Source organism: Xiphophorus maculatus, chromosome 17 (assembly GCF_002775205.1).
Source record: "Xiphophorus maculatus strain JP 163 A chromosome 17, X_maculatus-5.0-male, whole genome shotgun sequence".
In the NCBI taxonomy this organism is placed as follows: Eukaryota; Metazoa; Chordata; class Actinopteri; order Cyprinodontiformes; family Poeciliidae; genus Xiphophorus; species Xiphophorus maculatus.
The window spans coordinates 10,929,418-10,954,753 of NC_036459.1; the positions used below are offsets into that span (position 1 = coordinate 10,929,418).

Consider the following 25,336-nt stretch of genomic DNA (forward strand, 5'->3'; position numbering starts at 1 on the left):
GCCCCCTGTCTGTAATTGCCCCACTGACAACTGGAAATGATAGAATAATTGTCACGAAAGTCTCTTTCTTTCTTTCCTTCTTTTTTTAATAGGCCAAGGGTGATTTAAGTATGCATGAATGGCACAGTGGTGGTGAGGTGGCGAGAGGAGGGGAGAGAGAGCGAGGGAGCAAGAAGTGGTGTTGGGGGGTGGGGGGCAACCGGGGCGGGGAGGTGGTGGAGGTGGTGGTGTTGGTGGTGGTGGCGGTGGGGGGGAGGCGGCTTGTTTATGATGCTATCCCCCATAAACACGGCTGAAGTGATGACACAGATAGTGTTGCCTCTTCACACGGTGACACCAGTCGAGTTGCGGGCGTCGCTGCGAGACACCCCTCGCCGCCGGTGGCAGAGGCGAGCTCTCTGTTGTCCGGTCAAGATCTCTGGCACTCCTCAACTTCTTCAGGTAAAAAAAAAAAAAAAAAAAAAATGCCACGCACACTCCACTCTGTCCATCCCTTCATCAATCCATCCATCTATCCATCCGGTCACCCACCCATCAATCTTCTGTCATCCGTAGTCGACTCCAGGCTCTTGACTGTGTTTAATGGCTGTGTTTTATTGCCGGGCTGCCTTCCCCCCACGTTGGTCGTCCCACTGTGGAGCTGTTCAGCCTCAGTCTGCGGGCTCTGTTAATCTGCTGCTTAATTAGTGCTGATGAATTGCTGTAGTGTGTGCGTGCGCGTGTGCGCGGGTGCATGCACCAAGGTGGATGTGTGATTGTGTAAATGTGACTTTTTTTTTTTCTCTCTCTCTCTCTCTCTGCACTTGTATTGAATCCGATGTTGCTATGATAATCACTGATCAATAAACTAAAAAGAAAAAAGACAGATGCATTACATTTATAAAATTGATAGAAATAACAATTGTGTTTTGAAAGTGATGAAAATTTGACTTGTTTGTTTGGGGGGGGGGGGGGAAAATCCAAACTCTTCAGAGCAGATGTATAGTTTGAAAAGGCAAGAGGTCACGAGACTCATCATTGTCGAAGCGCTAATTATCTTTATCAAAGGCGAGCGGGATCATTTGTTTACTTAAATATTGATGAGAGAGAGCGAGGCTCAGTATTGGACTATTGTGGGCATATTATTAACATTTCATAGGGCTTTGTGCAGGAATGCGAAAGGGACTCTTCTTCATAATTTAATACCCTAATGCATAATGAGCTATGTGATTAGCTCACACGGAGAATTGGCCAAACTCCATTCTGAAGGCAGATAATTTACATTGTTCTCCAGAGTCTGGCATATAATAGGTTCTTTAGCACAATAAAATTAAATGCTACACATTTTATATTTTAGCTTGCAAATCCCCCTGGCAGTATTCATGAAATCTTCTCTTTTTGTTGTTTTTCTTCCCCTTGAAACAAAACAACAAAATTTTTGAATTTGTTTAACTGAAACACATGTTTACCTCCGTGTTTTATTTAGAACGCTCACCGGCCAATTAACACCATTCATTAGCCGAGCCGCGTTATTTGTTTTGAAAGTTTAACCAATCACTTTGTTATGCTAATTGTGATGTAATTTAATTTGAGTTCCCCCCGTAATGATGATGCCGCTATTATCCACATAAATGATGCAGTTAAGCAGCACGGCCTCATTTGCATGTGCTTGAAGGGAGGGAGGCTAGAAAAGGAGCCGTATCACTCCGCTTTAATTTTCCACCTCTGTTCACTCCTGCCCTATGGGTCTTCCTGTCCTGTCGCTCGACTATTGATGATCAGCACTTTTATCAATTCTTTTAATTTTTTTTTCATTACAAAGCAGACTTTTATTTGTTGGTGAAAGGATTTCCAGAGCCACGTTTAAGAGGAATCAAAAAAATTTAAACATTGCTTGATTAGAAAATGCAAATGACTGTTTTAATCAGTGAACTGCGAAACGTTGACCTCACACACCTGTTCACTGATGCAATGCCTTACTTTGATTTTACTTTCTTTATTTTAGCTCAACATTTGCATTTAAAGGTGTTTGATGAAGCACGATCATCTTTATTTATCAATCTTTTATTTTAAAAAATATATACATATTTTTGTTATTTGGTTATAAATTACGATAAGCAAGTGTGAGTCTTCTTTTTGCAATTTAAAAAAGAAAAAAATCTTTTAACCTTTCATGTGAAACGTACGACTTATCCGAGGTTAAAGAGTCCTCATTATCTGTTTGCAATTTCCAAAAGAAAGATTATTCAATTTTTTTTTTCTGCCGAATAACCCCCCCGTCCTGCTTTTTATGCTTCTAATTGGTTACATAAATCTTGTCTGGTATGAATGAGGAATGTTGAGGTGTTGTCAGGTGCAATCTTCGCCCTTATTTACCAATTCATTAAGATCTATCGATGCAGGACTGCTGAGAGGGAATGACAACATAAATCAGAGCCTGAGACATAATGGCCCTAATCAACCAGAAATAACTGGAAACGTCACAATGAGCTATGTCTCTGTAGCTGGAGCCGTCCGCTGGATCTGCCCCGCTGTGGAAAAAAAAAAGGGGACCGGAGAGTCAAACCGATCCAGCTGTCATTACCTCCTCTGATTTTTCTCTGCTCTCTTCCCAGAAGGGAATTTGTCCATTCGCGTCTTTTTGTTATCCAGGTCTTGTTCCGCGTCAAAGCAGCTCAGTTGTGATCACTCGCAGAATAAAAGAAAAAAGAAAACATCTTTTCTCAGCGCAATACTTCCCACACGTGAGGTTCATAAATACAGTTAGGTCGGAAGTGCCGCGCATTCACAAGTGCAACCTCCTCTACTCCTGATAAAGATGATTGGATGAGACAATGAGGCCTCTCCTCTTTATAGGTCAATTAGCCCTGATTAGGTGGGCCGAGTTAATTAACAGAATTGGCAAATATGCAAATGAGAGCAGATGGATCGGCCTTCGTCACAGTCTTGCTCAGCCGTCTCCTGCCTCAGCAGAACGTGGCGTCTGACGGGGGGGGGGAAACATGTAAATGATATGGGACGAGCCTAAATGCGAGAAAGAAACTATTCTCTCTCCTCCTCTTTTTCTTTTTCTGTTAGGGGTGTTATCTGCAGCATGCCTGTTTCTGCTGCACAAGAAGTCACATAACAATTTTATTTTTTATTTTTATCTAATATTTTTGCACCGATCAAATTTTCCTGGCTGCTGCCAATTTTTCTTTTTCCTTGAGGTCTGACCAGCCAATTACACCTATTGATGTAATTGGGTGCAGTTTTCCATGCACAGAAAACTGCATGATTCTTAATTGTGAGGCATTCAGTGATTTGTAAAGAAATTCAGATTTTTCAGTCACTAACCAGTCACATTACTGTTGTGTGTTTTCAGACTGAAAATGATGGGAGTTTGCATTTTGGATGCATTTAATAAAAAAAGAAGAAGAAAAAAAGATTTTATCAGGCGATGGCCAATCAGATCAAATCAAGCAAATAATTGGTCAATATCGATCAATTGAAAAATTGCTTTTTGTGTATTCTTGCTTTTCCTCAAATATGCTTTTTGTGACCTAGCTGTATCTATTGACTATACATTTTCCTTAAAACAGTATCATGCATATGATCCATGAATTCCTCTTGCATTTGATCATAAAAGGAACATTGTGCAGCCCAAACAATTGAACATGCAGTTTATACTCTTTCCTCCGGTTGTCTTTGTCACTTTTCTCCCCTCGCTCTGTTCTCGTCGGAACGCCGACTCCGACACATCCCCGCACATTCATTCAGGGACACTTCCACACTCTGGCAAATAGTCCGCCTTTTATCTTATTCCGTCTCATCTCCTCATTGTAAATAGAGGAGAATTAAGTTCTGAACATTCTTCACTGAATGTCTCCTATCACAGAACTACGATTTATTGTCGGGGCTCAAATGAAGAATTGAAATATGACTGTGGTTTTTTCTCAATGCAGGGCTCATTGGACAGGAGATAACCACATTTGATTCTGTTGCTTTGAATAATGTTAATCCGGCATTAAAAAAAAAAAGCATAAAAAAAAAGCAAAGTCCATTATTCACCTTCATCGCTTTTCATTTGGCCCCCACTTCAGATTTTGTAAATATGATTTCTTCAGCCCCTTTTCTTTCTTCCCCTCCAATCCCCACCCTCCAAAGTAATCTTTATTCACCGGTGAAGCACTTTTGAAATTCCTCTATCTGTGAGCAGAAACCATTACCATACACAGGTTTATAAGAAGTAGTCATTAATGCTCCTTTATGTGGTCCTTTAGCGCCAAAAAGGAAGCTTTTAATTCTAAGGTGTAGCAGCCTGACTTTGCCTTGCTTAATCCGAGGGTATTTTTTTCTTCTTTTTTTTTTTTTTTAACTAGAACTCCTCATTTTCGCTCTAAGCGTAAAAGAACTAGATTTTGGATCATGTGACAGCTTGTTGCAAAAATCAACGAATAAACGACACAAACAAACACTCAAAATCAAGTTTTGTTGAATGTGTCGCCTTTTCTTTTTCTTTAAGTTTCAAGCTGTTCCAAACTAAATTTTTTGTCTTTCTCAACTCTTTTTGTCAGCACAATGCGTGACATTTTGATTTATTAAGCAATCTCAAGTATTAAATATGTGAGCTCTTGCCCTTGCAGAGCTACTTCTTTATATTGCACGCACAGTAACTTATGGCAATGATGAATTAATTTCACTCAAGCACAGAATCAGTGATTATTTCAAATGGTAACCATATCTCGCCTTGATCAGAGAGCTGTGGGGAGTCATCAGACTGTGAAATGTAATTTCTATTATTATTTTTCCTTTTCTTGCTATTTTGATCTCTCAAACCCAACAAGAGATCCTGGCAGCCACCTGAAATGTGAGCTGATAACGAACGCGCGTCTGGGATCACAGGTTTACCGGTCACTTTCTGTTCTTTTTTTTTTCCTTCCTGTCCTGCCTCTCTGGTGAAAATATTCTTTTGCAACTCATGCATACGGAATGAGCAAACGGAGAGTGTCGTCACACCAAAAACGGATGTCTCGGAGATGAAACCGGTGTCAGGGCAGCAGTGTGTTAACACTGCATCACGGCAAATTCCTCAGTGTTCTCGGAGCAGACAGCTGCGCTCTCCCCTCTAGATGGATGGTCAGTGTCACGGTGTGTGTTTACGGCACATGATAGAGCAGGAGACAGGTCAGGTAATGAGGCTACATTAAGGGCTTTTAGAGCTCGCAAACAAAGATGGAGCGCCGCTTCTTCTACCCTTTAATGATAGGTGTGTGTGTGTGTGTGTGTGTGTGTGGGGGGGAGTAAAGGCTCAATTTTCACTAAACCTTTGTTGTCACTTCTTAAAGGAAAACGATAGAATTTCTCCCAATTTCGGAGCCAAACGCCTTGCCCGGGACGTCTTTCTCGGATTGTGATGGAGCAGATTAGTTTTCAAGATCCAAGAGGAAATATTTGTTGAAGCTAATTTGAGGCTTCACAGTGGACCTCATCAGGACACATCAAAGGCATCAGTGGTTTGTAACAGCAGCAAATTTAGAGAGGAGATCAAGATTTGCACCGATAATTATTTTTCATCGTAAATATTGATTTCTTTTGTTGTTTTGGCATCTACTTGGCAGCTTTTTATTTTTGTGGAAATTAAGGAATTACTATATTACTTAGATTTTTTTTATGCATCCAAGCATATATCTCTTGATCTAAGAACTGCATTATATCCTAAAAAAGCATTTCAGTCTTATCTCACTGCTTTAGCACACGCAGCTATAGAATCTCACCTCAGGTTGCACTCAAGTACTTTTTGTAGAATATTGGGCCTTGAAAATCTGTTTTAAATTGTTTCAGTGCTGTACATGTTACTGCCATGTCTGAGTGGGTGTGGGTATAATACGTCTACAACTATTAAAAAGGTAAAAGCAAGGACAAAGAAAATCATTACAAGATTATTTAGATTTATGCAAAGTATTTTTCCAGAATATTTGACTATTTTTTTTATATTATTATTTAAAAACACTATTAAAAGTGACAATCTAGCCTTATATGGCCTTTAATCATGAGACATTCAATGAAATAAAAAAAGGATTTTTTTTCACAATATAAGCTGCTTATCAATCACCCATTTCTGATCAATTGATTGGTCCATCTCTAGTGACGCCATCCAACTACCTCAGTCTCACCGTCCCTTATATTCTCCCCTCCATAAGAGGGGCTGTATTCCCAGGTAATATCAACCCTGGAAATCCCTAGTAAGGCCATGTTGGCAGCTTCAGCCCACACACTCCGGCACATTTCTTTTACCTGGGGGAGGTTCTGTGGCTCTTTCCAACCCAGTTGGTTCAGTGCAGTCTGAGCTGGGGTCAGGGCCCGTACCCCCTCAGACACAAACGCAGCTCCATGCTTCACGCAGTCACACCCTCAGGTGCCGGGGATCGTCACTATCTGCCTCTCGTGAGCATTGTGTGACAGTCCCATCACCCCCACAGTCAGATCCGCAGCTCGGTTAGCTCGTCGCCGCAGCCTCAGCCTGGCTGTGTTCCTAATTGACATTCTAATTGGCAGATTTGAATGCCGCCTTTTGATGGCTAATTAATTTATCTCACCGCTGTCATTAAGGTTAAAGCACCATCTGATCTCTGCGAATATGTTTTGCATATATCTGCATTATCAGAACGCCACAGCTAGCCATAAAGCACAGACGTTTTATTTTGGAGCGAGGAGATAAGATTGTAGAATCTTACACAAAATGTGAATTGTTCTTTTGCTGGGCAATAGCTTTACATATTGGAGTAAGCGCATAATAATAATAATAGAAATCCCAGCAGCAATTTTTTTTTCTCGGTTTGCATGCATTCAGATGTTATTAAAAATCCTTATTTCCTTGTCTCATATATCTTCCAAGTTTCTCCGAACATTCCTTGTCGGTCTAGGAAAGAAAGAAAGCACAAAAAAACTGAGAGATCCGAGCTCCATTAGAATGTTCATAAAATGGTAGTAAAGGCAATCAGACAGTCTTTCTCTGAATATTTTAAACATTGGGCATGTAAAATTTATGCCTAATTTGAATACTTATTAGCCGGCTGATCTCGGCTGCAGCCTTGAGTTTCTTATGCTGAGATTCATCACCGGATTGGATGTCACATTGTGCCAATCCGAACCCCCCTCCACCCTCTCTACCCTGCCACCATCTCCTTTATTTTCCTTCCCACTGTCTCTCTTTCCGTCATCCGCCTATCCCCCCATCCCACCTCCCCTCACCCTCTCCTTCCTTTTTCTCCTCCTGTCTTTTCTGTCTCTGTCTTTTCTCACCGCGTCTTTCTCCATCAGCAGTAAGCGGCTCGGTGTTAAACAGGGGCCCTGTTTGTTCACAAGCACGCCTTGTCCTGGCCTCTTCCCTTATTTACTTGTGTCCCTGGCAGCTGTCGCCCTGCTCTGTGTAATAGCTCAGCCCCTGTTTGTTCTCCCTCCGCAGATCCTGTTTATCCTGGCTGTGGACATCCTTTAAGGCCTGTCCTGTATCTGCCCCTTGTCAAACACACACACACACACAAGCACACACACATGCAAACACACGCAAGGACGTGTCCACACTTCTATTAAAATGGTATTTACAGGCCAGGGAATGCACACGGTTGGAAAACACACTCGCATACACGTAGTTTTTTCTCGTTTCTTTTCTATTTTAAAAAAAAAACTGTGCACATTGTTTTTAAATAGTAGTTTAAAATTAAAAAAGGTGCTCTGAATGGAGAGATAGTAAAATTGTGTGTTATACTATGTTAAGTGTCTGAGACTTTCATTTATTGTAAAAATGTCGACTGATAGTGGAGCTCCTTTCTCTTACGGCAAGTGCACTTAGCATTAAATGTTGGGAATGATTATAAAACATTTATTACTAAAAAGACAGGAGGTTCTATGCATAATTTATGCTGTTTTAGCACAGTTATTAGTGAGATTACGTTCTCATTTTGTGGTTTCAGTTTTCCGTGTAAAATATCAAATTTAACTTTGAGGGGTTTTTTTTGTTCTTTCTTTTGTTTACAGTGTTTTTAAGTTACACCTACAGCAGTTTATTATTTATATAGCTAAATGTCATTCTGAGCAGTGCTGGATTTTAAAAATAAATGTCACAGAATAAACAGCTGTGTAAGGTTTGATTAAAGAAAAAAGAAAGGGGAAAAAATGGGCCAATAAATGAAATATGAGCATCCTTTCTCTATGGAAGCCTGCAAGGCAGATTTTATTTAGCGAGAGCAGGGATGACAAACCCATTACAGTGTTCATCACCAGGGCTGCACCATGTGATTTGGTTCCTCCTCTTCCTACTGCCCCCACTCCCAAATTTTAATTTAGCATGATTAGCTTTGCATCATTAGGCTACTTCTTTCAAATTGATCAAAAAGTGTGTTTTAGATCCTGCTTTTTCCTTTTCTCTCTCTCTTTTTTATAGATAAAACAGATATTAAGAAATGAGCATATTTTCATAATGAAACTACATTTTCTAAGTTAAGTTCAGCAACGATAAAATAAGATGCTTCAATTTTTAGAAATGTTACTGAACGTAAACATTTTACATATTTAGAAGCTCTTTCAATTTCTAGAAAAGACCAGGACATGCATGTGTATTGCTTCATTTACACAATGAATGCATAATTGCTCCTCCTGCAGCCCCCCATACCCCTCCCTCTTCTTTAAATGCTTTAATTTGCAAAGGGGGACCGAGGGCTTGATAATGGACGCGTGCAAAGAAAAGAAAAGAGGAGGAAAAAAAAATCGGAAGGGGGGAAAAAAAGAAAAAAAAAAGAAAGGGGGGGAATTGTAACGAGAAGAGCCCTAACCGGTGCCTCTTAATCACTTCTAGGTTTTAAATCATGATGATGCAGGAGTCGGCCACAGAGACAATAAGCAACAGTTCAATGAGTCAAAATGGAATGAGCACCCTAAGCAGCAGCCAATTAGAGGCTGGCAGTAGAGATGGGAGATCAAGCGCTGGTGACACAAGCAGCGAAGTAAGCACAGTCGAGCTGCTGCATCTGCAACAACAGCAGGTAAGTTGTGTTTCTCCCCCGTCTCTTCTCCCGTCTCTCACTCCCACTCTGCTGTGCTCTCCCCCCTTTCTGCGCTCTGCTTTGCTCTCTCCGCTCAGGCGGCACCGGGGCGTTCTACATATAGGCAGGAAACAAAATGACTTATTATATTGTTTTGTGTGTTTTCTTAGACTATGGAAGGCGGCAGTGTTTACATAGCAAGCTGTTTGCGCAGTTGGTAAACTTTTTCTTGTCAGTTTGTTGACGTGTTTTGCTTGTAGATGCCGGAAAGGAATTCTTGTGACTTCTCAAAAGGACTTTATTGTGTTTGTAGTGAGCTAATGCACATATAGAAGTTGTTTCAGGCCACGTAGCTGAAGGTCGGGAGAGAGAGTGTGTGTGTGTGCATGTGTGGGCGTGTGCGCACAGTAGTAAGAGAGAGAGAGAGAGAGAGTGAAAGAATGTGTGCTTAGGTTTTGTACAGTCCAGTTTGGGCAGTGGGGAAGTGTACAATGGGTGTGTATGTCATGGCTGCACTGTATCCACCAGAGGGCCTCCTAACTCGCCACATAAACATGATAAACCCTTTAATGGGACACTTGAAAATTACATTTGCATGCATACTTTTCTGCTAGTAGAAGTCGTTTACAATACAACTGATATACAACTATTTTTGTGACAAATATTTCAAAGTCCGCTTTGGATTTGTTTTCTCAAAGCTTTGTCTCGTCGTATTCGTCTCAGTCTTAGCAAGTTGCGGGGTGAATGAGCTGCAGGGGGTGTGTGTTAGAGGTGGTGGTTGGGGGGCAGGAGTTGTGAAAGTCAGTCGCCAGCAGAGTAAAGGAGTCAAGTGTCTCTCGTGTCTTTTCACGGTGAATGATGGCTTTGACAGTTTGCCAAAAGAGCAATGGGAGATTAGGTCAGAGGGCCATGCTTCGGGTTGGATCGGGTGAGGGGGATAGGAGCGACGCTGCAGGTTTGTAATGATGCGTGCTGTCCTTTTGGCCTGATGAGAGTTTTCATGCAAGCATATTTATGTGCATGTGTGTGTGTGTTTTTTGAAGGCAGCTGAACCCCCGTGGTCAGATCAGTCAGGAGAGTACAATAGATGCCGATGCGTCTGGGTTTGTGTGTGTACATTTGGTATAGCACAATCCTCTTGATCCCTACTGTGGTTATCCATCCACAGCAGAATGCCAGAAATCGTTCTGGTGGTTGCATCATTGCCTCAGTCCTTACTACTTTTACCACACACATCAATGGAAACTTGCAATGCATGTTGCTTCTCAGAACATTCACATAATAGTTTCTTCGACGAAAGTTTTATCTTTTACTTTTGTTGGTGTTTGGGCTTCTAAATTCTGCAGCAATTGCTTCAACTTTAAAATAGAGAAGGAAATATGATACCTGGTTGTCTTTGAGGTCCGACTTGTAGATCCTAACCCAATCAGATCTTTTTTCAAGTACTGGAAGATATAAGCGTAAAAAAAAAAGGTAGGCAATTCTGATTCTGGTGTATCTTTAAAATAGTTTTCTAGAGACAATCTGGCATTTTTTAAGCTTTATCGAATTTTGGGCTTACGATGTCTGTTTAAATTGCTTTACTAATGCTGGATATGCATGTGTAACATTAAAATCTTTGTGGGCATTTTTTTATAACCTTTGAAGTTATAAATGACCAAGACTGACTGAAATCATACAAAACATCACACTGAAATTAAATAGTCTTCCTGGAAATAGAAGTGAACTGATCAGACTTTATCTTAGCCAAGAAAAAATTCTGGTCTTAAGATGAAGATAATAAATTTTATTCATTATAGTCTTGAAAAAATGTAATTTTAAAATCTGAGTCTGTCAATCAAAGCTCAAAGAAAACCAGACATTGGCATAAGCCAGGAAAAGTGTGACTTTTGTTTTTTTTTTTGCATCAAATCACATTTTTTTAAACTTTATGTAACTTATTCTAAACTCAATCCCAAATATAGGAACTAATTAATGGTTTATTATTGTGCTTGAATACCAAAGAAGTGGGAGATAGTTTAATGCATGAAATGACCAAAAAAAATGATCAGACTTTTCTGGATTTGATCTTCTGATCACAGGTCATTGATGATCAGGAGCAAACTGGACGTTTTCTATCCATTGCCGATGGATTAGTGCATCTCTAAATGGAAAATAAAACCAATGAAATAAAAATAAAAAGTGGTGTGAGCTTAACGTGTCTAGTTAAAACTAGACACTTTTGCTGTTGGGTGGGTGGGGTTCGCGGGTGAATGACAGTGCGTGGCTTGTAAAGGGGCCAGCCCGAGTCTTCTCTCAACCCTGAGACAGACACATTGAAATGAGCGGTCCAGCTAACAGGTCTCTGGAGGCATTTTTAAAACAGGGGCCCTGCGCTGCTAACTTAACACACACTTCCTTTGCCGAGTTACACTCTGTAACACTTCGAAGAGAGGCCATATTTTAACGAAGAATAAAAAAAACTTTTTAAATTTATAAATTATGCTTCCCCTGTCTTAGAAGTGATGTTTTGCAGTTGTTTTTATGAGAAGAATGTATTTCACACAGATTTCAGGATGGGTTATCTATAAGGAATGCTCCTTTTGTATTTATAATGTGAACATATATATTTGGACATCAAAAAGAACCGTATTCACATTTGCTGTGAGTCCATTTACAAATAAGGCTGTTGGGTTTAATTTTCTGCCCATATTTGGAATGACATTGAGTGGTCCAGTGGGTATAGGAGCTTCAGTCTCTCATCACACTGCTGGGGGATGATTAATAATAAGCACTGATGAATTCTCTACTGTCCCTATGGGTTCTGCCATTACCTAGCAGCCCCAAAATACCACCTGCAGCTATAATTAGAAAAGTGGCATCTTAAGGTCTCGTCACCTTAGATTCGGCCAAAGGCTTTTAGAGCACAGAAGTTCCACACACACTTTGTTTTTATTCAAAATACAAATTAAACTCTCCTTTGCCAAGCACAAGAGATACATTTTTATTCCATCTAACATAATATATATCTTCTTCCTATTTTTATGCAGATCAACGCCCAGCAGTCTGTTATCCTCCCATCTCACTAATAACCATCGTCACAATTAAATTTCCGGCCCCTAATTTCTGTCAGGGTTTCATCACCACGTCCCCAAGGTTGTCCAAATAGACCTAATTTGATTTGAGATCACAGATTAGATACCTACTGTATCTGATTGCAATTTGCCAGCTGCAGATATGTATCAGAGCCAATGATGAATGTTACACAGCTGTAATTACTATGCAAAACGCTCACTGTAAAATCTCTGTTGTAAAAAAAAAAAAATCTGCTGAGCTCATCTTACCAATGAATTTGTCGTTGCCTGTGTAATCAGTATTGCGATTTAATGTGTAATCCTGGTATGTGTGTACATGCAAGAAATGCATTGATCTTTGAATCCATACCTTAATGTACCATAATGAGCCAGTTAGTTGATTACAGTGGTCTGTAGACTTAATCCTGCCAGGGTTATCAGTGGGATTGATGAGCCAGTGCTCAGGACTACTGCCCCTTCTAAATTGGCTCACTTCCATAGGAAGTATATTGATATTTGGAGAATGAGGAAGTCCCGGCTAATCCATTACTGTCATGTTAGTTATTTTAGCCAGACTAATAGAGCTAAATTGCCGCAAAACAAGCAAGGAATGGTATGAGATTCTTTAGTAAAAATGCCATAATTTCACATTCTGCTGCACAATAAAGTTAAAATGTTGGCGCATAACATGGTAACTGTTGTTCCCCGTGTTGTTAAAATAAAATACCATGTTGATTACTACAGCGATCATAATATCATCTATGCCATATATTTGCAATTTATAGTTTGAGACTGGAGTAAAAAATATAGATTAAACATTCATTGAATATAGTAATACATTTTTGAGCCGAGAAGTTGATAAAAATACAGCAAATATTACACAGAAATGCATAGCTCTGTTATACTCTCATAAAAGTACAACAAAGAACAAAAGTTCAATGGTCATATTTTCCAAACATGAAGTCTGTGACAGATAAGTTCAAGTTGAAAGATAATACTGAAATTAGCATTATTCCATCTGCCTAAAACACATAGGCCTAATTTAACGTGTGAACATCTAACATTCAATTCACCACTTACAAAAACTATTGGCTGTTGTAAATTATTTTGAAAATTGAGAAGATCTGATATTTAGCCCACTAGAAACATAAATATTAATGTATGTTCAAAGAACATTGGTTTTAATACATTTGCACCAATTATTGTAATTTAAAAAAAATAAAAGTATCTGAAATTGCCTTTACTTTGAAGAACTTGAAGTGTGTTTGCAATTATGTTAAAAGTGAGAGATAAAAATGTTAAGTCTGTTTCGATCTGAAATGAACAGAGTTAAGGTTGAGAGACACAAACGGGACACTTATTGTGGTGCTCCAAAACACATGAACACATTTTTAATATCCACATACCGTCAACGGTTGGTGAACACCCCAGATTATCAAATTAATTATGAATTTAACAGGAAAAAACATGCATTTGTGTCTGAGCTGCAGTTTTGCCTCATTCTAAAATCTCTGTCATATTTAACACAAAGTAAAAACAGACAAATTTGGACGGTGCAGGTAACTCTATTAAATATCATGTGCTGTCAAAGTATTTCAGCTATATTTAGATTGTTGCATTATCATGATGACCAGTCATTTGTATATGCTATAATATTTTTGAGAACACAAATTTAATAATTTACTTATGATGCAAACTTACTGGCCTACTTTCTACTCTGATAAAATTAGATACATATTAGATATATTATACATAAGCGTTTGTCTTTTGAGCTCAAGTCCAAGTTAATACTTTATTTTTGCAACTTTAGTTCTATTCTGCTCTCTGTAGCAGGCAGGAGTTGTATCTCAATAAGCATAACAAGTTGATATTAGCTAGTAAATTAGTTGTGTAGCCAGTTTGTTGAGCAGTTGGCTGTTTAATAGTAACTTTATAGAACGAATGTGCAATGCTTATTTAGTTTGCATCGTGCTAACTGTTTTTTAATTTATTTTTTGAATAAATTATTAAATATTTTCTGTAGCTAGCTAAGGGCAGTGCTACATTAGAACTCACTCCTTAAAGCCAAAAAAAATAACTTCTGCACTTTTTATGACAGCTTAATAAAAGAGCTTCAAATCATGTAAGCAGTAGGATGGAAAGAATAAGCGTTTTTGAACCTTTCTTATCTCTTAGTGTACCTTGATACTTTAAACCAGCCCATGCCTGCTGTACTGACAGTCCTTTGCCACTAAAGAGTAGCACTCGTTTTTAGGGTTTCGATGATTTCTATATTAAACTCAACTTTGACTCAAAGGACTTACAGTTTTGACATACTATGTTTTCTTTGCTTGTTTTTCCCAACAAATATTTGTTTACTTTTGCACAAACCTCCTCCCCGCATATTGCGATCGTGTCAGAGGAAACGACATGTTGAAATTTGGTAAACTGGTTGAGTATTTACTTTAGGGTTCTCCTGAGGCACATGATGCAGCAATATGCAAACGATCTAACCCCATTTAAATGACTGCAGCATTTTGACATAAATTACAATAAGTGCACCAAGGTGCCATCTCACTTCTAGGCTTTACCTCTGTCGCTTACACGAGAAGTAGGCAGTGGTCCAACTTGAGAGTGACAGCAATTAACCTGCCTTCCTCGCAGTTTAGCTGCAGGAAAAAAGGGGGGGATGAGAAATCTGACAGCTAGTGATGGGTAGTATTTAGGGTTTAGGGGCAAATGAAATTCTCCCCAAAATGAAAGTCATTAGGGAGAAAGTTACCCCACAGACACAGGACAAAATGACAATGTGTGTATTTGTGTGTGTGTCATACCTTTGACACACACGCCTGAACTCATCTCCTACGTACAGGAACTCAAGTTTGTTGTTGGAGATGGGTAAATTCTGGATCCCTGACACTCAGTTTTCACCGACCATCACTTTCCACAAACAACCCTCCAGCATCTTCTGCCGCCTGCCCTTCACCTGCCTCCCTGTCTGCCTCTTTGCACCATATTTGAGAAGGCACACACTCCCTCTCGCACACACACCTCTCAGATGCAAATCTGGGCTTTGCCCTTGAGCATAATTTAAAGGCCTAATCACCCAGACTGTCCCTTTGGATGGAGCACAAGAGGGAGGGGTGGGAGGATGGTGTCTCTCATTTGCACCCTTACACAAAGAAGCTCATTAGGTTTATCTTTCAGGCCTGAGATTGCCCCCACTCAACTGTGTAAATAAGACACTGGTCCTGGACTGATGCATCAATCACCTCTCAGGACAGGAGAAAGACCTCAACTGAAATATGAACGATTTCATAAAGGAGGCCTTTGTTAGCCATCATTGTCCGTGCCAAGATAAGGTTTTGCAGTAAAGGCAGGAGAAGGCGCAAGGAAAACCAGGGGTACTGTATGTCTTTGTAAAATTATTTCCCTCTTTCAGTGAAAAGACAGCTCTTCTCTGGAAGTCCATGTGTCTGACTTATTTACAATGAAAGCCATCCTTCTTTTTATTTCAAACCTGGCTATCAGCAGACAGTCCCAACAGAATAGAACATACAGGCCTGTGACATATAGGGCTGTAGTTCCTCCCTTTGCGATGACACTAAAGATATAGGATGTGAATGACAGCGTAGCTACTGTTTGCTCACCCTTCCCCAGACAAAACACAGCATTATTCTATTATCTATCTAGACACCACCTCTTTCCGAAGCTCTCAATCTGTCTCCCCGTGTTTTTTTTTTTTTTCTTTTTTCTTTTGGCCTCCTTCTTATTCTTCAGCTCCTCGGAACCTGGGCTGTCCATCTCCGTTTAAGACACATTACATGCGGCCTCCTGGAATTTACAGTGGCGCTCTCCCACTAACTCCATTTCGAGCAGTCGTTCCCTTGAGAGCGTGGCGAAATGTCAAGCTGCAAGGCTTGAAAGAGAAACGAGGAGGAGAGGGACAGTCAAGAAGAGATGGAGGAAAGTGTGGGGATGAAGTGAAATCTGATGGAAGTGAATGCTTATGGACATTTTATCCTCAAGCAAGTGGCAAGAAGGAGTGAAAGGCTCGAAAGATGGGAAGAAAATACCTTTTCTCTTAGTTTTTTTTCACATTTTGCCAAGTTCCAAACCACAAACTTTATTATTTTAATGGAAAAGAAAAGAATACACGCTTGTCAAATTGTATTTGTGTTTGGAGTATGCCTACTAGATTTGCACATCCAAATACTGATATATTTGCCTTTTCTAATTTCTTTTTTTTATCAAATATGTCTCGCTCAGTCACATTGGATGGAGAGCATATGTGGAAGTCAGCTTTCCAGTCTGGCCACAGATTCTCACTTGGATTTATGTTCAGGGCTGCTGTTATTCATGATGCCATTTGTGATGCTCCATGACAAAACTAGGAATAAACCGCCACAGAACAATCAGACAGGAAAGATAACCAGTCACATCTAATTTTATTGCTTCCAGGACGGTCCTGTAAATAGCACTAATCATGTTTTATATCAACCTTGATGAGCTTCTTGGCCCTCACTGAGGAAAACTGTCCGCACAGCATAATGCAGACAAAACCACATGTTTGCCTCATCCCGGATATGTCTTGTGGCAAAGTGCAGATGGGACTCTCTATGGCTTTCCGTCAAGACTTTATTTCTTTGTAGAGTGATGGGGTGCATAAGTAAGAGTTTTCCCATTAATAATTTCTACATCCTGAACTGTGCTTCTCTATATCTGACATGTCTAATACCCTCTTTGGTCTTTCCATGGTGTCTTTTTGACAAATGTCCTCCAGCAAACCTTTGAGCACCTCAAAGAATGGCTCCCAGTCTCAAGTATTTTTGCATCTACCCATCTTTCCAAATGCTAACATACTTTCCTGTCCCTGCTGAAGAAAAGTGTTTCCATGACATTTAAATGTTTGGGGTAATGTTCAGGAAGAGTCTGTGTATTAATTCAATAGGTTTTGTGGGCAGTTGGTTAAGTTTGGTTGAATTACAGTAAAACAGCTTTGTCTTGATTTTCTTGCTTAAAATTCCCAAAAAGTATCTTAAGTTTCAGGTTGAAATGTAATAAAATAGTTCAAGGGGTGTAAATAGTTATTGCATAATAGTACATATTCACATTGTTTATATTATTTCTTGCTGTATTCAGTTTAATTCTGATGACATGATTAAGATTTGATTTAGGGGTGTCTTTTGCTATGTCCCCCCTACCCTCCGGCCTCCATGTCTTCTGTGTAGTGCACCAGTCGAGTGATACACGTCCTGGCCAGGGTTAACCACCTCCGTTGTAAGTAAGAGGCAGTCACCGAGTTGCACACACTGTGGCCAATAATCTCGCTGTTTTTCAGCTAACCTGGCGTAGCCCGGGATCAATGGCCACTTCACAACTCATTTCCTTTCACGCCTCCCTAACTGCCCTGGTCCAGCTCGGGGAAATAAATGGCACTGGATCCATACGTCCACTCACAATGAGCGCTAACACATAACACAGAAATGCGTACACACTCGCAGACGCACACATTCTCTCTTCAAGAGCTGCAGCTATTGCCTCACCTCGATAATTTATTTGCAGACTGACTTGGTGTTGAGTGGTGCATCATTTTTAGCAGCTTCACAGCCCAAAACAGGCATTCTGTCATTGTTTGTTGCCACTCCCCTGTCATCAGCTTAAACAGTCATTAATACAGGAGGGTGGAGTGTTACTGTCACACACAAGCTGGAAGCCCACATGTAAATGCCTCTGTTTTGGTCTAATATGGAGTTAACAGCAGGATAAAAAAAAATGTTTTCCAATTCATAGAAGGTAACGCACTGCTGCATGCTCTCTCTATAAATGTTTCTCTTCCCTCCCCCTCCGACAAGGCAAGTGGCTTACAGTCATTTGATAGGCCACGACACTGCTATCCATTTAACAGAGCTTAAAAATCCTACATATGCATATGCCAGGGCGTCTTAAGCTGACAACCAAAAGACAGGATTTGCTAGAAGGCAGCTTTGGAGTGTTGTGAATTTAACAAGCATGTCTCGTATTACAGTCCCTCTCCGCTTTGGTCATGAATAGTAACAAATCAGACTCTGAAACGCATGCCCGATGGTTTGTTGTGTGTACCCGCTTTGCCTTCTCTAACTAATATTAAAATGACTGCAAATCTGGTTAAGAAGATGACTACCAAGAGGAGAGCGCTATCTTTAGTGTCACTGGCGCTTCTCCCCATAATGCGCTCGGAGCCTCTGCTAACAGATTCCAGGTGTCTTTGCTGTGTTGTTCCATTTGTTGGCACTCGGTGCCGCTCTGATTGCCTTCATCACTGACCCATTTTTCAACGAATAAATCTCTCCCAAGATGTTTGTGGTCGTGGCGCCACCCGTCCATAAAAAGAAAACACTTTTTCAGGCATTGCCTCTGCACACTGTATACATATGTAAGAGAGCCTTCTGCTTTTCGTAGCTTTTCATACAAATGCAGTAAATAAGTCCAGGCCTCGGGGAATTGAAAGCCTCAAACTGAAAAACTGACTGACATGTCACTTAGAGCTGGCTTTGGCACTCTTCACTGCAGGCTTTGGAGATCAAGCCGCTGGGTCTCGGTGCATCATTTGAGGTCTTCTCCTTACTGTACCATTTTCAAGCAACATAATAGATATTATTTGCTTTCTAAAGTAAGCAAATACACTGAATTGCGAGGCCTGTATAAGGTCTGGAGAACTCAACGATTGATTGCTTTCAACTGAACATTTGTTTTGGGTGATGGGTGAGAATAAGATGTACTAGAGTACTGAGGTTAATGATGGAAGTGACACTTGGCATCCATTGCAGCAGAGATAGACAGGCCCGCCCCCCTCATGCTTGTATTCACGCTCAAACCGCCTGCCATTCCTCATCAAGACTTAACCACTGCTTATTTACCCACACGGGAGATTTAACTCGCTGGAATTGATCAGTGATAACGCTGGAAAGCTGCTCGTTCCACCCTGATATATTAGAGAAAAAAAAAGAAGAAAAGGCGGTCATGAGCATATGCAGAACATGCTTTTGTCGGCAAGGCGCGGCACTTCAAGCATGAGCGGACACTAAGCTGATATTGGTTTCACGCTTGAGTCTGTGTAGTGCAACAATCTTCCAGTAGAAGCCCGGAGATTTGATTGTTTCTGCATATGCATTTATCAGAAGTTTACATGATAAATATACATTAGGCTGGTGGCTTGGCCATGCGTATTATTGTTTCTGAGATACTGTTCTGCAGGCGTTTCTGTTCACCTGTTTGGACTTCATCATGCCATTCGGCATGAGCCTGATAATCCTCATTTGCACAAAACTTCAAATGGATTTGGGAGAGTTTTTGCTTTGTTAGTCTTTGCCTGAATTTCTCTCTCTGAACGTGAAAAAAATAACATTTGTAAAGAGGATAGAATTATACAAAATGGCAAATTCTGATGTTTTTTTAACAGCAACCTATTTCATGTTTTAGTGTCAGAAATTTTGCCATCTTTATGTGTAAAATAAGATATCTGTCTCTTTGGTTAGTCAATGCTTCATTTGGTAATGCCTGTATCAAAGTATTAATGTATGCGTCATTTATCTTTCATGCAGATTTCAACCTTAGCTTTTATGTTTTCCTTTTTTGGAACCACGGTAATTGTTTTGGTTCTTGCATGGAGTGCTATGAAGGGAATGATCATGCTTTTGGCACATTTATCAAAGCCTTAAAAAAAATGGAAAGGGCGGCCTTTTTCTCACATAGCCGGACTAAGTGTGCGACAGAGTGATAAATTTTCTTGTTAGGAGAAATTACATCCACTAACTTGAGCTACTTCAGCATGAAATTGAAAAAGAAGCATTTCTTGTGAATTTCCATCCTTGATTCAATGAAAGATGTAGATTAGCCCCTTTCTTAAAAAAAAAAAATGAAATGAAAGAAGTGATTCTGCTCCTGCCTGCTTGTTCTTAGAAGCGTGATATAGGATGCTGCTGGAAAAGTCTTTGTTTGTGGAAGTGAGACGTACTCAGGCTTGTTGCAGATTAAGAAAGACGTTTTTAACATCTCTTTCTTTGGTTTTTTTTGTCTGTGTGTGTGGCTGCATGCCTCTGTGGTTAATTCATATCTAAGCCATATGATATGGACATGTTTCTGTCATAGGAACCAGAGATCATTTCTAAAAAAAAAAAGAAGCTAAACATGGCTCACAACCCAGAACATTATCGCACCAGGGGGTGGCTTAAAACGACCATTTCTGTTGCTTATTTTGTCCAGTCATATAGGTCACAGGCGCAATTTTCTCATTTTGAGCCTTGCAGTAATGAAACCACAAAAATATTATTCTTAGTTCATCAGTGTTCTCTGAGGCAGAACAGTTGGATTTATTGAAGCTGCTCATGTACGGTGATTTGTGAGTAATGTGGTTACATTTAATCTTATTTATCAAAGTAAATAACATTGATGAACATGTTCATGACAAGTTTTCAACAACTTTGTGGTGCCAATATTGTGGTATGAGGGAGGGTAGTTCTCCAAACTTTTGACACAGGATAGCTGAAACTTTTTAAATTTGTATTTGTAAAAACATTGACAGCCAGAAATCCCTTTAAAATACATTCATAATGCATACATACGTTCATAAACTGAACTTTATCTTCGAACACAATTGCAAGCTTGCCTCATAAATCCCAGTCCAGCCGTTGGTGAATGGCGTGGTGAAGGAGCATGAGGCCAACAACTGATTGACAGGCTGGGTGTCAGTGAGGCAGGTAGATAACTATATCTTCTCTTGCTCACTTAAAGGTCCAACATGCATTACTGTAATTGGAAAATTTGCAAGACAAGCATCATGGCACAACACAGAATGGACCAAAGAGGAGGAGGGAAATAAAGGTGTCACATAAGCAATGTAATCTAGAGAAGAGACGGGGAGGGAATGGGATGCATTTCCTGTCCAGTATCAGATGCTGCGGCTTTTACTGAGTTTATCTTTGAGGGTAGCGAGGCATTCACTGTGGGATGTGTTAAACAGCAGGGCGCTACTGTCAGGACAAGAGACAAAGTAATCACATGGACTTGTTTAAAGTGCTGTTAAACTATTTAAAGTCCACACCTGGCAGAAAATAAAGCTACGTTGAGTTATTTCTTCCGATCTGAATTAGGTAAAGAAGAACTATGACTACATAACTTAGCTTAAGTTCACCTACAGCTTAGGTCAAAGCGATCTCTCTCTCATCGACCACATGAAGAGGGTAACACTTAGACTCAACACTTAACCCGAGCTCTGCAGGATGAGACAGATGGACACTGGTACTATCGAACTGCAGCAGCAGAACCCGCCCCCAAGAAGAGGTCATGCAAAGAAGCGCTCATTCGCCACGCAGGCTGAGCTTGTGTCAGTGCAAGCTGACATTTTTTCAGCAGCCTTTACTTGTGTTGGGTGAATAAAAGAAGCAAAAACAGCTTAAAAAAACCCTGTCTGCTTGTTGTCTCATGCCACAATCAGCTTGTCAGTTGCCCCTGGCCTTTTTCTTTGGAGTGGAAGCCGCTACACCTTGTCAACAAAAACGGACACGAGCTCCATAAAAGACATCTTCATTCTGTATCTGATCCCTGGATAATATATATATATATATATATATATATATATATATATATATATATATATATATATATATATATATAAAAAATTCAGTTTTGCTCCCATAAAAGCAAGAGAGTACAACATTTTCATGTTACAACCTTGATAAATTCATTCAAAATAAAATGCATTTTGTTTTGAAAATGGGAAGCAGCAATTATTATTGATTCCAAATTAACCGAACATATTGTGATAATACAAGTGTTTACAAGTTATTAGGGGTATTTAAATATTTATTATTTGTTATTTTGATACAGAGACGAGAGCAAAAATATAGAATAATGTAGCAGTAGGTTTCAAAAAACGTGCTTCATTTGAATATTTGTCATTTTTGGTGTTCTGATCAATTATTAACCTTTATTCAATAACTTTTTAAGTCTAACAAACTGAGATTGTCTGGTTGATTTCACAGCCTGTCTGTTTTGTTAGTTTTCACTCTCTGTTCTACAAACGGTCTCAATTTACAGAAACATTTAAAACCTCATCATGACTGATGGCTGATGTTCCCTCAGATTGTTCAAAATGACTGTTCTTGTTTTGTGAAACCATTTTCTTTTTTCTTTTTTTTTCAAATCATGGAATTATTGTTTGATTATTTAATTTCCCTTCAGGATTAAGAAAGGGTTTTTTTAGTTTAATTTAATGCAGTGGACATATTCAATGAAAGTTTAATTGTTTTTATTTAAATATAATAAAATCAATGAATAATTTGGGGACTGTTTATGAGCAGTTAGGCTCTTTTTGTAAGTAGTTTTTTTATATTGCCTTGTAAATGTTGCTGTTCTATCTTTAATATGTTATGTCATTCACAACAGATCTCTTCTTTCATCCATGCTAATAATCTCTTCTTCATTTTTCTGTTTTTTGCCCCCTTTTTATAAATGAATGCATTATGAATAATCTGTTGCTTCTGCAAATAAAGACCCTGTGTGAAGCGTCACAGTCATATGTAAGTTTTTATGGAATAGCGTAAGTTTCAAGGAAATAAAACAATGTGTCCATTTACATTTGTAATCACAATTACATAAAAATGAGCAATCAGAATCCTTAAAAACTTTTGAATTAGTGGAACATGGGCATTGGAATGAACCCACATACTTCTGGGGAAAGTCTTTTATCAAAACAATCAGAATTTGTCTGTGGTTTTGCTAAAGAATTTGCTAATTGATTGGTCTGTTTGTTTTTTCATCAGTGGTCTACCCACACTCAAAAAAAAAAGGAGCTGGATTTGCAAATACTTAGACATGCAATTCCTGCAATTACAACATTTTTGCAACTAAGGCACATCTTTATTTTTGTTTCACCATTATCATGAGTCCCCCACCCCTTGCTGTGAGCTTTTGCGTCCTAGTCACCAAAGATTTATATCAAGCTTTGGCATAAAGTTCAGAGTAAGTTCATCCAACTGGACAAACATATTATGAGCATACAGAGAGTGAATACATGGCCCTTGTAAGACAAAATCTACCAAATATTACATCCAAGAGGGTTTCTTTTTGCTTTTCATGTACATATCCTCTGTTTTTTTACTTTTTAGTTTTTGGTGTCAACCTCGTGCTTTGGGGAAAAGTGAATCTACAAATTATTGACTCAGGAGAGCTGAATGCAAATTGATTTTGCATTTTCAATTTTTAAAACTACCTATCCTTTGTCATCCATTAAAAGAGAACCGCAGTAAGATGCATTGATAAAATGCAAAAGGGTTTTTAGGTATTGATGCTTTTGCGAGGGACTGTATTGATGTTTCAATGAACCTTGCATCTGTCTTTGGGAATATACTTGCTTTTATTTCACATTTTAAAGGGAAATATATGCAACGTTTGACATACAAATTTTCAAGGATTGACAAATAGGTTTAGTATCAATGTTTTCCATAAGTAGATATGCAATTCCTGCAGTTAAAGAGAAGAAAGGCCGCTAATCATGCATGGTCATGGTCTGCCAAGCAGGTATATACGTATATGGTGCGCATGCAGCGCTTCAGCTTTAAAACATGAATACTGATCCACAATCAGCAGAGCAAGCTCACAGTTTGTCTTTGTTAGACAGAGAAAAATAAGTGTGAAGTTGCACAATAGAGTTTAGGCCCTTAGCACCAGAACGCCTCTCTCTTTCCCAAGCTTTCTACCTGGGGCAGAAGAGAGCAAATTCATCTCATCAGTCCTCCGGGGACGGTGTAGCTATGCGGCTCTGTTTACTGTGGTAGAAAGTTAATATAAATTTTCATCAGTGGGAGAAGTTTACACATACGATTTCTATTTGTCCTTCATTATTAGCACCTGAGTCTGGGACTGGGTAGGCATAATTGTCTACAGACACAGGCCAAATAGATGCAAGGGAAAGGCAAATAAGCACACCCCAAAATAATTTGATGCTTGTGTGTTACAATCCGTCACCCTAGGAATTCTTAATCTAGAGAATCAATAAACAAGAGGTGAGAGAGGGGGAGGAGAGGAAAGACGAAGGGGAAGAAATGAATATTGTGAAATGAGTGTCAGGAAAGGGAACAGAGGAGGAACAGATGGATTCAAAGCGATGGTTAGGAAAAGAGTTAGCAATCAATTTGCAAGATTTTTTTTTTTTTTTCTGCAAAGGGCTAAGTATCCTTTCAGAGGTAAAAGTCCAACAATGCAGATGTGCATAAGATGGAGTTTATTTGAGACAGAGGGAACTGAAGTAGCTGAAAATATAAAGACAGAGGTAACAGAGTGGGACACAGAAGCCCATTGTTCTGCTGGATGTTTTTACCTCTGTCCTGAGGCCCAGGCAGATTCTCCACGGACTGTTGATTTATCGAGTCATACATTAAAATGCTCATTACTCCTGCATGCTTTCCAAATTCTCCTTTCTATCGGGTTTGTTCTTTTATTCTGTCCCATGGAAATATTGTCTGAGCAATCACCCGCGTATTTCTGTTGGAACTTTTTTTTTATGACATCATTGACATTTGTCTCCCATTTATCAGCGCCAAACAATCCACTTTGGTGAAATCATTAAGCAGCACCAGAAATTTCCACCAGTGAGTTTTTTCCTCCAAGTATTTTCTCTCTCTGTACTTGGTTTCAGGAACTAAATCCTACAAATTTGAGTCCCAATCTTTTTGTGGTTAAATAACCCTTAAATAACTCTTGATTCTTGTGCCATTTTTTAAATGCCATCAAAAACTCTGAGCTTTATATAAGATTAAAAACATTTTCATTCACACTGCTGAGTTACTTAGGGTATGCTCTTACTTTTCACTAACTTAGCCTGTGTTTTACATTAAAGTTTTGTGTGGGATATCTCCACCCACCAATCTTTTCCACTTCCCCTTCCAACTCTGCCAATTGTATATCCAGCCTTCCAGCTGTGCTGAATTTACTCAAACATAAGAAGGTAGGGTGTAAATATTTTAGTTCTTAGTGCATATAGATTCTACCAAGAGGCAAGTAGTGTCTGCCCAATTAGCCATTATTATTTTAGGCAAAGGTGGACTAGGTATATTGAGGGTTAGAAATGTTTGGTTACAACATCATGAGCATTTTCCTCGAGCAATTCTAGGGTTTAAAGTCCCATAAATCGGAGGCCAGACAAACAACAATTTATTGTTTTTCATGTGTTTGGAGCATAGCAAAACACACCATTGGCCCCTCCTCAACCTGTTGCTACAGACTGTACTAGATGCCACAAGGTTAAACTCAAATATAAGACAT

The 25,336-nt window shown here is 39.4% G+C and overlaps 1 protein-coding gene across 10 annotated transcripts in view; it reads left to right on the forward strand.

Moving 5' to 3' along the window:
- Positions 1-25,336, forward strand: part of foxp2 (forkhead box P2) — a 114,578-nt gene that overhangs the window by 37,617 nt on the left and 51,625 nt on the right. For 6 of the 10 annotated variants that reach the window (XM_023350078.1, XM_023350077.1, XM_023350085.1 and 3 more), the window contains one exon: positions 8,816-9,002. The exons of 2 other annotated variants lie outside the window; for them this stretch is intronic. In XM_023350078.1, coding sequence (XP_023205846.1) covers positions 8,826-9,002 — 177 coding nt within the window. In that variant the 5' untranslated portion in view covers positions 8,816-8,825. Of the gene's footprint in view, positions 1-268; positions 442-8,815; positions 9,003-25,336 lie in introns of those variants that run through there. 2 more of the 10 variants (XM_023350083.1, XM_023350084.1) reach the window with 2 other exon arrangements.